This window comes from Lissotriton vulgaris, chromosome 2_2, assembly GCF_964263255.1.
Source record: "Lissotriton vulgaris chromosome 2_2, aLisVul1.2, whole genome shotgun sequence".
Lineage (NCBI taxonomy): Eukaryota > Metazoa > Chordata > Amphibia > Caudata > Salamandridae > Lissotriton > Lissotriton vulgaris.
The window spans coordinates 104,453,050-104,465,459 of NC_141688.1; the positions used below are offsets into that span (position 1 = coordinate 104,453,050).

The 12,410-nt window shown below is 45.9% G+C and overlaps 1 protein-coding gene across 1 annotated transcript in view; it reads left to right on the forward strand.

Annotated features, from left to right (window-relative positions):
- MINDY2 (MINDY lysine 48 deubiquitinase 2) overlaps nt 1–12,410 on the forward strand; it is a 562,341-nt gene that overhangs the window by 282,485 nt on the left and 267,446 nt on the right. The window contains exon 4 of the mRNA XM_086959375.1: nt 4,799–4,957. Coding sequence (XP_086815501.1) covers nt 4,799–4,957 — 159 coding nt within the window. The remainder of the gene's footprint in view (nt 1–4,798; nt 4,958–12,410) is intronic.

Here is a 12,410-nt window from a genome sequence, read left to right on the forward strand (position 1 = left end):
AACACGAAATACTAAAACGCAATTACCTACCTGTTATGAGTTAAGACCCCAGTTCTAGCCCTAGGAGACCAGTGCTGGGTTACAAAAGTAACACAATCGTACTTTACCTGCAACCTGAATTTTCTGCCGTTGAAGAACATTGTCCGATTTCTTTTGAAAAGTTTCTAAGTGTGAACTTTTAAAACGGCTTTATTTTCATGAAAATTCACTGCAGTAACTAAAACGTGTTTGCTAACCTGGTTTCAGCTTAGACCCCAGGACTGAATCTCAGATCCAGTCCTGGGACTACTAAAGTAATCTATATAGTAATCAACTGTACTTACATGTGGAAAACCCATTGAGCTCAATGCTATAGTGTGTTTTAGGATTGTGTTGCTTACTGTCAATACTGTATTAATTGTGTGCACAAACTTTATTGCTCCTTTGCAAAGTAATTACATGGGAAAACTCATAACAAGAAAAGTATATTTTTTTTAACTGTTGGTTCTAAAAATAAAACGCCTATATCTGTGGATATAAAAACAATTGGCCTGGAGTTCAGTCCTTGAGTGCGTGAAACCTTTTGCTGACTGAGTGTGTACAATAAATGATTTACACTGTCCTCTGGTACAGCCTTACTGGGTGTCCATTATCACACTTATTATTTGCCCTCAGTATCGAACCCTTTGCTGCAAGTATAAGAGCAACACAAGATATCGAGGGCATACAATTTGTCTTGGAAGAGCATATAATCTCACTATTCGCAGATGACATCCTCCTAACACTTAACAGAACCACGGTCCTTGCTGACTGCCCTGTAGGGAGAACTCCGATCCTTCAAAGAAATAGCTGATTTCCGGGTTAATCTCTCCAAGTTCTTTATTTTAGACCTTGCCCTATCAGGAGAGAGGACCTCCCTAGTAGGAGACTTCCCTTTCCAATGGGGAAAACATAACATCACATACTTGGGGGGATGGAGGGGGGTTCAAGATCACAGGCATTATAATCGGATTATACAGTGTAAATTACCCACCCCTTCTGTAACTGTTACAGACTGCACTTAAAAGGTGGGGACCACTATATATTTCCTGGCTGGGCCGTATACATGCAGTCAAAATAACGGCTATCCCGAAACTGCTATACCCATTTCAAGCCCTCCCTGATCGCGACTTCTTTTCCACACTGCGCACAAGACCACACTTAATGTCTGGCAGACCGGACGGGTTCGGCTCCCCTTTAAACTTCTTAAAAGACCTAGAGATGATGGTGGCGCAGGCCTTCCAGACTTTTCCCTATACTGCAAGGCACCGCAATTTAGAGTAATCACAGAATGGTCCCTAAGAGAATCCGATAAACATTGGTTACATATGGACAGGGCAATAGTGGGGGTGAACCATCTGGAATGTGCTTTGGAAACCAAGGGATGATCGACCTAGGATTGCCTACTTGAGTACACCAACCCAGACTAGACAAGGTTTGGGATGAGGTCACAAAAGCTGCAGAATGGACGACCTTTCCCAACCCATACAACTTATTCATTTAAATCGTACTTTTTTTTGTTGAGAGAGAACTATATATTGCGAAGTAGACTGAAAGATATTGGGTATCAGAGCGTTTTACATAGCACCAGTTTAGTTACATGAGGACACATTCATTTTCGTTCGGCATGGGGAGATTAAGTGATTTGCCCAGAATCACAGGATATTGAGCGTCGTTGCGAGGCTTGAACCCGTTCTCCAGCTTCAACGTCGACTGCTCTAGCCAGAAGGCTGCATCCTCTCCCTACCTTCCCTCCCGCAACACAACCAGGACCCTTTGATACTTGGCGGGAGGGAGGCTGCCTCACTCTCTCGGACCGCTTCCATAATTACGACATACTAACCTTCGAACACTGCCGGCGTGACTTTGTTCTCCCACCCACTGAACAATATCATTATCTTCAGCTCAAACACTGGGCATTAAGTCTGGAAGTCAGAGTAGCAGCATACTGAGAATTAACACCCATAGAATAGTTTGTTAGGAGGGTGGGATCCTCACGAGGGGTTATCTCCTTTCTATATGGTTTGTCGTTGTCCACATTACATAGGCCTAGACCATCAGTGGATTTCTGGGAACATGCATTAGGAACGGACATCACTGAAGGACAGTGGAAAGCCCTCTGAAAAAATATTGCCAAAAACAATCACTCCATGGGTAGGAGAGAGGCTCAATATAAGTCGCTCTTTGACTGGTACTATATCCACAAAACTGAAGCAAATTTTCCCAGAGATCTCCGATCTGTGTTGGAGGGGCTGCGGGCTGCTGGGAGACTTTGGCCATATTTGGTGGGACTGCCAGACGATTTGCTCCTTCTGGACGGAAATCTTGGCCCGGATCAGGGAAATCCTGGGAAACCTGGTACCAGAAACTCCAGAATTTTCCATTTTGGGCCTCAGAATTACTCCCCGCAGTATCAGACAAAGGGAGATAGGGCTATTATGTAGGTGGCCATATAGGGAGGCCAAATGTGCGATAGCAGCAGCATGGAAGAAAAAAGAAGCGCCCGCCCTTACTCAATGGCATGCCCACCTCTGGAGTGCGCTTACGATGGAACAAATGGCAGATATTTTTAGAGACTTTAAAAATGTTGAAGACTCTTGGGGGACACTAGTGGAATGCTTATTGCGGGGCCTACCCCCGACAACATGTCCACCAACCATAAGACCCCTACACCTTGTCCAGTTCTAGCCTATGAACACCAAAGCCTGAACAACCCTATCACAAGACTATATTGGTTTGACTGAACTGTTTCTTCTCTTACCTCCGGTTATAGTTCACATAGCATGACCATCCGGTTCTATGCCACCCAACACCTGGTACATGTTTAGGTCAAGGTGGGATGGGGTGGAGGGTGAGTTCAGGGGAATAAATTTGTTTTGTAAAAGGTTTAGAGCTAGCAAACTCCGACATAGACTGTACAAAAGTTAAAACACTCATGTTCAATGAGCAACTGTATTAACTGTAGAACACAACTATATTGTATGGGGAATGTACAACTTTGTATCGGTCATTGCTTGCTATTACACTTAAACCAATAAAAAGTTTGAGAAAAATAAAATTCTCTAGGACCTGGGGGTAGATGTATCAAGCTTTTTTTTCTTGTCGCAAATGCTGCAATTCGCAAAATAGCAGCGTTTGCCACAAGAAAAACGGGAAATGATATGTATCATGCAAAAAGTTAGCAATATTAAGGAATCCAAATTTTGCGATTCCTTAACATTGCACAAGCATTTAAGTAATCGCAAATTGCGATTTCTTAAATGCTATGTATGAAACATTTCATTTTAGCGAATTTTGGCTAAGAAATCGCAAATTACCACCAACTTGTAGTTGGTGGTAATTTGCAAATTCTTTTACAAATGCCTTTATGCAAATTGTAAAGGTGCCATGTGACACTCATACATGCCCTTAGGGCATGTATGTGCGCCATATGCGCACACATGTCATTTTCCGGGGTGCAGTAGAGTGTTCTTAAGACACCCCTGCAATCTTGAAATTATTGCGATTTAGCAAATTGCGATTCGCAAATTGAGAATAATTTCACATTCATTCCTATTGGCCTCCTGGCCCATAGAAATGAATGGGAAATTATTCCTTATTTGCGATTTGCAATTTGCTAATCGCAAATAAGGAATTTTCAGAAATCGCTAAAAAATAGTGAATTTCTACATACATGCCATTTTGCAATTCCCAAATAGCGATTCCTTAAAAATCGCTATTTGGAAATCGCAAAAGGGTATGTATGTTGATACATCTAGCCCTAGATCTTTAATAGTTTATGAATTTTGGAACAAGTTTTCATTGTACAGAAATATTTTGTACTACTTAAATATTAATTTCCATGAAGTGGCGTTGCCTCTTCTTAACCTCCCTTCCTCTAGATTCATGGAATGCCATGAACCGCGAGGGAGGCAGTGGGACACAGCTGGCAACAGCATGCGTGGACGTTTTAGTAGCCATGCACATACCTACTGCGCTACCTTACATGTCTTCTGAATCCAACTTCTACCTATTTGTCTTGCATCGAAGGTGATCAGACATCACGTCACAGCATTACGTTTATTTTGCTCTGGTTTTATATCTTCTCATCTACGCCCAGCTTCATGCTTCTCCCCATGCCTCTGGTACTTTTATCAGCACGAATAAAACTGTCATTTGTGTGAAGCCATTTCAAAGTAGCAGCATCATATAGTATTATGGCCAGCCTTCTTATTAAGACACTCATGCACGTGTATAGGTTCTGCGATAGAAGTCTTCATCATCAGAAATCTTGATTGTGTTGTTATAAACTTATAATAATAAAAACATTTCTTAAAGGTACGCATGCACTTTTATTACACAGGTTATTTTGTGACAGAATATTCAGTTTTATTCATAGAAAAGATTTGAAGTAGAAGGAATTGCACCATTTCAAACAAGCTGCAACCCTGAGCCACAATGCATCTCGAAAAATCAATACAATGCTAAACAGTTTCTAAGTATGTTAACGTCCTGGAGAACTGGGAACAATCATCCACGACTCTCATAGGGATGGAAACTCAACTGTGAATCCTCAGGGGTACTTAAAATTACCATTTTACTGCTCCAAGAAATAATATCTAATAAACAAATTATGTTTTCTCTTAAAGTAATATTTTATTGTAAGCCAAGATCAGCAGGCTTATGCCAAGCAAAACTTATTTGCACGATGTGTTTATTTTAATACAATTCAATAGGAGAGATTGTTAAACGTACCTTCAAAGACAGATGGCTATTTACTGACGTAAGAATTTTTTTTCAGAACATGAATGATGCGATGGCAGTCCTGCATAAACTACAAACTGGTCTGGATGTCAATGTAAAGTTCACTGGCATAAGAGACTTTGAGTATACTCCTGAATGTATTGTGTTCGACCTTCTTGATATACCACTGTATCATGGATGGTTGGTAGACCCACAGGTAAGGCAAAAATCTTTTAAGCCACTGTCTCTTACCATGTCTGATTTATACACATTATTTCAGAATATAAAGTGTTTGTTCGATTACTGAAATGGGCTTAATATTCTGGGGCTTATCTACTTAAGAATTGTAACCAGTTCTAAAGTGTATTTTAGGAATGGGAGTGCAGATACTATTCAGAGTTATTTCCCTTTACTACCACAATGGAGGTAGCCTAGAAATAAAATTGTATAGATTAGCCTCCTCCAAGTTCCAGGCTAATCATATGTCCTCTTGTTATGGGCAGGGTCATAGAATGTTTGCCCCCCAGCACTAAATAAATGATTCATATTTCGAGCTTGGGTTAATGTTAGCCCTAGCTCAGTCTAGTCTCTTTGTCTATCCTTGTTAATTCCCTCTGTCATTATTGCCTCCCTGAAATGGAGCATGCCTATCACTTGCAAAGATCTTAAGTTACTTTAAAAAAGAAAAGAAAGGGCTTTTGGCCAGCCTGTTACTTACAATTGATTGGCCTCATTATCAGTCTTATTTTCTTGGTTTTTATTGGTGAGCATGTGTTGGCTTTCAGTTTGTTTCAGTGTGTTTTGTTCTTCCCGTGAACATGGACCAACCACTGATTCTTTTTTTGATTACTGGTCTTCCCTGCTACTTGCACTTGGATTGTGGTCCTTGTTTTTTTTGTTTGGGTTTCATGATAATTTGATTATTTTTTGTTGTTTTTCTTGCTAGACAATTTGATTACAGGTCTGTGAAAACTCTGTGCGGCCATACTTACTTCTCTTTACCTCTGAACTCTAAAATCACCTTTACGGGGGCTTGGCCAAGATGGCGGCAAGGTAGGATGCTTTGAGTCGAGCTCCTGCCCATTGTCCGCCATTTCACTGACTTCCCTGTGTTCCTAGTAGCCCTGTAGCACCTGGAGTGGCCTCGATCGAAAGCAACAGCAGCGGGCCCCGTTTGCTGCAGTTTTGGGCGCCTGCTTACCACTTCATCGGACGCTGGACAGCGGGAGTCTGGATCGTGGTGGTGCCGTCTCCATTTTGTGGGAGCTCGCGGAGGCCTGGTCATGACGGAGGGCGCTGGCCCGGTGTCGCCGGAGTTGCTCTTTTCCTCCCCTGCATGAGGTGTTGGCCCTTTGGCCGGAACCCGCAGACGGCCTCCAGGTTCGGCTAGGTGTTTGAGGCTTGCGGTCTGCCCTGGAGGGATCCGACGCAGCGGTGGGCCGCGCATAGCCCTGACCTTGAGTGACTTTTGTGCCGAGTTGCGGGAATCATGACCTGGTAAGCGGACGACGAAGTCCAGCGGCATAGTACCATCCCCCAGGATCTACGTGGGCACCCTCACTGAAGCCACGTCTCATCACCCATATTGTTCCAGCACTGCGAGGGTGCCCCGGGAGAGGACTTGTGCAGTGAAATGTTGGGGTAGCGCTTCACTACTGAAGAGATGTGACGAGTGCCTGAGGCTCCAGGGTGACTATGACAGGGCCGATTAAGCCGCTCACCTGCGGGCCCTTATTGGTCGCTGGTTGATATAGGGCCCTCCGCATCAGCACAAACTCCTCCCACGGACCGGCCATTTTAGCTGCAGTCAGCGATAGGCGTTGAGGAGGGGACAGTTTGACCTTCGCGACCGCTCTCCCCACTGCCTTTGGCATGCTCGGTGGTGGTGGGTGTGGCGGGCCCGCAGTCATCACACTCATCACACGAGGCCTGAGTGCGAGACTTAGCGGGAGCCCGCCTTGCCCCTTTTATCCTCCTCTGAGCTTTGGCACCGCGGCCTGGTTTTGACTTCTGCTGACGGACATTCTTTGCTGGGAACAGAGGCAGTCCTCAGACCTTCTGGGCTGCCTCTCCTTCCCTGCCAGCGTGGCCTGTGTAACTGGGACAGTGCACTCCTCACGGCAACAGGTTGCTCCCTTGATCCTTTATTTTCCTGAGCGGCCCTAGTGGCTCATCTGGCGTCTCCTGGCTGCCCAGTTCAAGGCATCATCATCATCATCATCAACTATGGATGGCCCCCCAAGATGACGAAAGTCAAGCCCCTGAAGGACATTTTTGTCCGTTCGCAATCCATACCGAACATGGCAAGCAGTTCCTCACGTAACTCTTCGCCGGCCCCAGCGACCCCCGTGGGTGGGGAATTGATCACCAAGGCATTTTTGGAATCACTGTTCTTGGCCCTGCGCGAAGATCTTCAGACGGTGAAGAAAGACCTCACTGCCGAGATAAAAGAAATCTGCCGAGACGTCAACAGTATTGGAGAGTGTGTTGCAACACTGGAGGGCCGTGGTAGTGATACAGTGTGTGAGCTCTCTACTCTTCAACAGGACGTCCTACGCTTGCACGATCAACACCTGAATATGCAGCTTCACCTGGAAGACTTAGAAAAACGCTCCTGTAGGTATAACATCCGCATTCGGGGAGTGGGGCACACAGAAGCCACAAGCACTCTATTCATGTTCTCCGAGGAGCTTTTCAACCACATCCTGAGTAATCCGCCTGACACCAGGATCAAACTAGATAGAGCACATAGTGTGGGCCCTCCTCGAGTGAATAATGCGCTGCCGGCAGACATTCTTGTCTGTGTTCACGACTTCAAAACGAAAGAGACCTTTCTCACCAAGGCGAGGGCTATGCATCCCATTCATTTTAAAGATCAAACGCCAGTGCTCTTCCAGGATCTATCGTCCGTAACATTGCAGCGGGGCCAGCAGTTTCGTCCTGTTATGGAACCCCTTCCACAGATTGGGACATCCTACTCGTGGGGCCACCCCTTTAGACTTCTTTTTTGTCACAACGGCAAGCTGATTCAATTGCTTTGTCTCACTGAGGCCTGTCGCCTTTTGGGAATATCACTACCTCAGGAGGAAGATGATGGTCACAGCACACACTCTGGCCCCGAGATACCACCATCAGGCTGGCAGCGTCAGGGCAAATGTAGGTGCAATGGATGGCCAGATAAGGCAGAAATTGCCAGGGGACAGCGAGCTGCTCTTGAGACCACGCTGGAGGCCCTCGCGGTGTCCCAATCCGTGGACTCGTAAAGGGGCAGCAGAGTCTTGTTTTTCTAACCATGCATTTTCTGGCGGGTGGGACGGGTGCTCCAACATTTGGCTACAATATGGACCCCATTACTTGGTTGTGCTGGTCATCACGCAATGACGGACTAGTGTTGATACTGTTGCTCATTTTGTATTTTTATGCTCTAGCTATTTGTTGGGGATGGGTTTTTGAGGGTTTTCCTTTATATTGGGTTTGGGGTTCCTCGTCCACTTCTGCTATTGGTCCTTTGGCTGGCATGGAGATCCCTTTCTGGGATTTCCAGAGCCTTTACTTCCTTTACCTGCGAATAGTAGAGCTTTTCATCATAACTCTCCCCCCAGTCTTACCTCCCTGATGCCTCCCTGCACACTCAAAATTCTCACTCTGAACGTGAGAGGCCTGAACAACCCTATTAAGCGCAGAACGGTTCTTTCCTACCTAGAACACACCAAAGCACACATCTGCCTCCTGCAGGAAACCCCTTTCTAAAGACTGTCACCTGCTAAAATCTCGGATGTTTCCGATACAAAAGTTTTCCTCGGTCCTACTAAATCGGCGGGGGTAGCCATTCTGGTGTCACGGTCCATTTAAGGCAAAGTAATTACAAAAAGAAGCTGAGATTAGAGGTCGGCTCCTTACGTATCACTTTAGGGTGGGGGCCATTTCACTCATAGTGGGATCCATTTACGCTCCAAACGATGGGCAAGAGTGCTCCCTCCATAGCACCCTCACTGAAGCCATGGCTACCACAGAGCGCAGACTCATCATGTGGGGTGACTTGAATCACGTTTTTGATAACAGTGCGGACCGTTCCTGTCAGTGTGTGGGACAGGCCGGAGCTATTTCATTGGCCGGGCTTACCCACGTAGTGGACCTGGGGCTGACAGACCTTTGGAGACAATTTCACCCTCACACTCAGGCATACACATATCATTCAGGGGCACTTAAAACCTATTCTAGACTTGACTACTTTCTCTGTTCCTCTTCGTTGCAGGCCCTGGCGACAGAGGTTGAGATCATGACTACCTCTTTATCAGATCACGCGCCAGTCCTTGCAAGCTCCCACCTTTGCAGCGACCCATACACTATTGGCGCCTGCGAGATACCCTTCACCAGAAGGCCTCTGTGGTTCAACAAATTCCGAAGGCGATTAAAGAGTATCTCACTCACAACGCTAATAATGACACTACTCTGTCAACGCAATAGACTGCTCTCAAGACGGTCATATGGGGGAACTGGTGGCCATTGCAACGGCGGAAAATGTTGATCGTAGCTGCAAGAGGGATGGCCTTACTTGTCAGGTGCAGGAGTTCAAGCAAATACACCAGAGAACTGTTGCACATCGGGTCTGGCGCCAACTGCGCACAGCGCGGCAGCCCTAGATCAAGATCGAGCGGAATTTGCTGCCCTTCGGTTGCGACATTCATTCTATACGGGAGGGGACAAATATGGTTGTCTACTGGCACACAAACTCTGAGAGGTTAGGCAGACTCAGAGTGTTCAAGCTATTCGCACGGGGGGCGAGTAGTTAACTACAGAAGACTCTGAAATAGCAGAAACCTTCTGTTATTTCTATGCGCAGCTGTACACGGGTGAACGCTCAGACCCCTCTTGTAGTACTGACCATGTGGCAGCAGCGGGCATTCCCTCTCTCACACCAGCAGCAGGCTGATTATCCTGATAGGAACATCGGAATGGAGGAAGTCATTGCAGCTATTTCTCAACTTAAATTGGGCAAATTCCCTGGACCCGACAGCTACTCTGCAGTTTTTTATAAGACATTCTGCCCCCTGTTAGCCCCACTCTTGACAAAATTATTTAACTCTTTCGTGCCGGTAGGGGCAATACCATCCACACTGCTGGAGGCTTTTATAGTTGTTAGTCCCAAACCTGTTAATGACAGAACGTCGTGTGGGGCATACTGGCCAATCTCTCTTCTTAATATTGATATAAAATTGTACACTAGCACACTCGCCTCCCGACTGGACCCATATATGCCCGTCTTGGTGGAGCCAGACCAGGCTGGATTTATCCCACAGAACCAAACCAGCGACAATACCAAAAGGGTTCTCCATTTGATTGAGAAGGCCTCTCGGACGCGCGGTGAGTACATGTTGCTCACAATTGACGCTGAGAAGGCCTTGGATAGGTTCCATTGGCCGTATCTAGAGCAGGTTCTTACGCAGGTGGGCAGGGGCTTGAAGCTCTGCACCAGGATCCTTAACTGCTATCGACTTCCTAAAGCCACGGTTAGGGTTAATGAGTATACATCCTCACAGTTTGCTATTGGTAGGGGCACCAAGCAGGGGTGCCCACTTTCCCCCCTCCTATTCGCTTTATATATGGAACCCTTGCCTTGCGGATTAAATGTAACCCTCTCATAACCGGTATAAAATTTGGGGGGGACATGCACACTATAAGCCTCTACGCAGTTGATATTTTGATTTCCCTATCTGACCCAATCCCAGCCTTGAGATCTTTTTGTTGAGATGAATAGTTTTGCACTTGCCTCAGGGTTTAAAATTAACTTGAATAAGTCAGAGGTGCTCAATCTCTCTCTAGCTCCATCCACATTCGCTTGCCTTCAAGAAGAACATTCCCTTCAATGGTCTTCAAAAACGGTCTCATATTTGGGGATCCAATTAGGCACTGATATCCCGTCCACAGTTGATACAAATTATGTTAACCTGCGCGCACTTATAAGGACAGAATTGACTCGTTGGAATCACCATCCACCCTTCTTGGCCTGGCAGGATAGATGCTATCAAAATGACTAGCCTTCCTCAGATTCTCTATCTATTCCATACTTTGCCTCTTTCTCCACCCGCTGGCTGGATTAAACCGGCTCAAAGTGACTTAGCACAATTCATATGGCAAGTCTGAAAACCCCGGCATAAGTATGCCATAGCGATTCTCCCACCGGAGGAGAGAGGGTGGGGGTTCCTGACATCCAACTTTATTATTATGCCACCCAACTGCGATACTTAGTTGAATGGCACCGCCTTGAATCAGAGAAATGTTAGCTGTTTCAGGACCAATCGGTGGCTGCCCTGACCCTGCAGAGAATACCATTCCTCCCGAAGCACCATAGACCACCCAATCTTTACGCTTCCCATATCACCTGTCCGACCCTGGAAGCCTGGGATCGCACTAACCTCAAATATAATCAGACCACCTTCCCATCCCCTCACATGCCATTATTCGACAACCCAGTCTTTCAACCGGGTATGGATGTTAAAGCAATTACAGCGTGGAGGTCTACAGCATGTCGTTCCTTGGGTCATCTTTTTGACCTAGATGGGATGATGTCCTTTCCACAACTCAAAGCTGAATATGGCCTCGTGGAAGCAAAACGGCTGCGATATTTGCAGCTCCGCCATTGGGCTTTACACCCGCAGGTTAAACCTGAAGCACAATGCATTTTTGATCGCCTATAAAAAATGGTTTGTAACTCGTACATCTGACAACTCATTTCTGACGTTTATGAGATGATGTTAACGCAGGACAAATACACTTATAATGCTGGTCGAGAATGCTGGGAACGGGACTTGGGTAGGTCCTTGACCCATAAGGAGTGGGAGGGCATCTATTACAGGGCTAGACATTCAGCCTACCACTTGGGACTCACTCAGACGTTGACAAAACTTGTTACCTGTTGGTATTATACACCTGAAAGGCTACATTAATATGAATCACGGCAAAGCGCTAATTGTTGGAGGGGTTGCGGTGTGGCGGGCACTCTGACACACCTTTTGTGGGAATGCGAGCATGTTCAATCATCCTGGACACAGATTCTTGATGAAATAGATATTCACTTAAAGACTCAAATCCCAAGATTTCCCGCCTATATTTTATTGGGATTGCCTAATCCTCTTACTTACCCACTCAAATCTAGAAGGGGTCGCTTGATTGCAAGTGCTATAGTCTCCGCTCTCCAGAACATACTGATACATTGGCGTTCTCCCCAAGTCCCCACTTTTACAGGGTGTGGCTACACCGCTTGTGGCATGTCCTGGGTATGGAGAAATTGACACTTACACTTGCGGGTAAAGGACCAGGCTTTAGAGAATTATGGCAACCCTTTATATCCCTTCTTAAGGCAGAATTCTGTGAATTCTCATGTCCCAGGTATCTACGGCTCTTATGCCTTTCCGAGCCACGGTAATCGGACGCATGAGGTTGCATACTATCTTAGAGATTCCAGCTAGCTCTCCCCTATTTGCTTTCCCGGTGGACGAAGGACGGGGTGGAAGTGGGGGGAGGGTATTATGGGTTTCTTTAATTGTTATGTGTTTACTTTTGACCTACTCCGCCTGTTTTGCACTTATCTTTCTATTGCTGCGGTTTATTTCTTTTTATGCTACACTGCTTTCATGGAGCCGGGATGGTCTTGTTGTCTGTTGAAAATT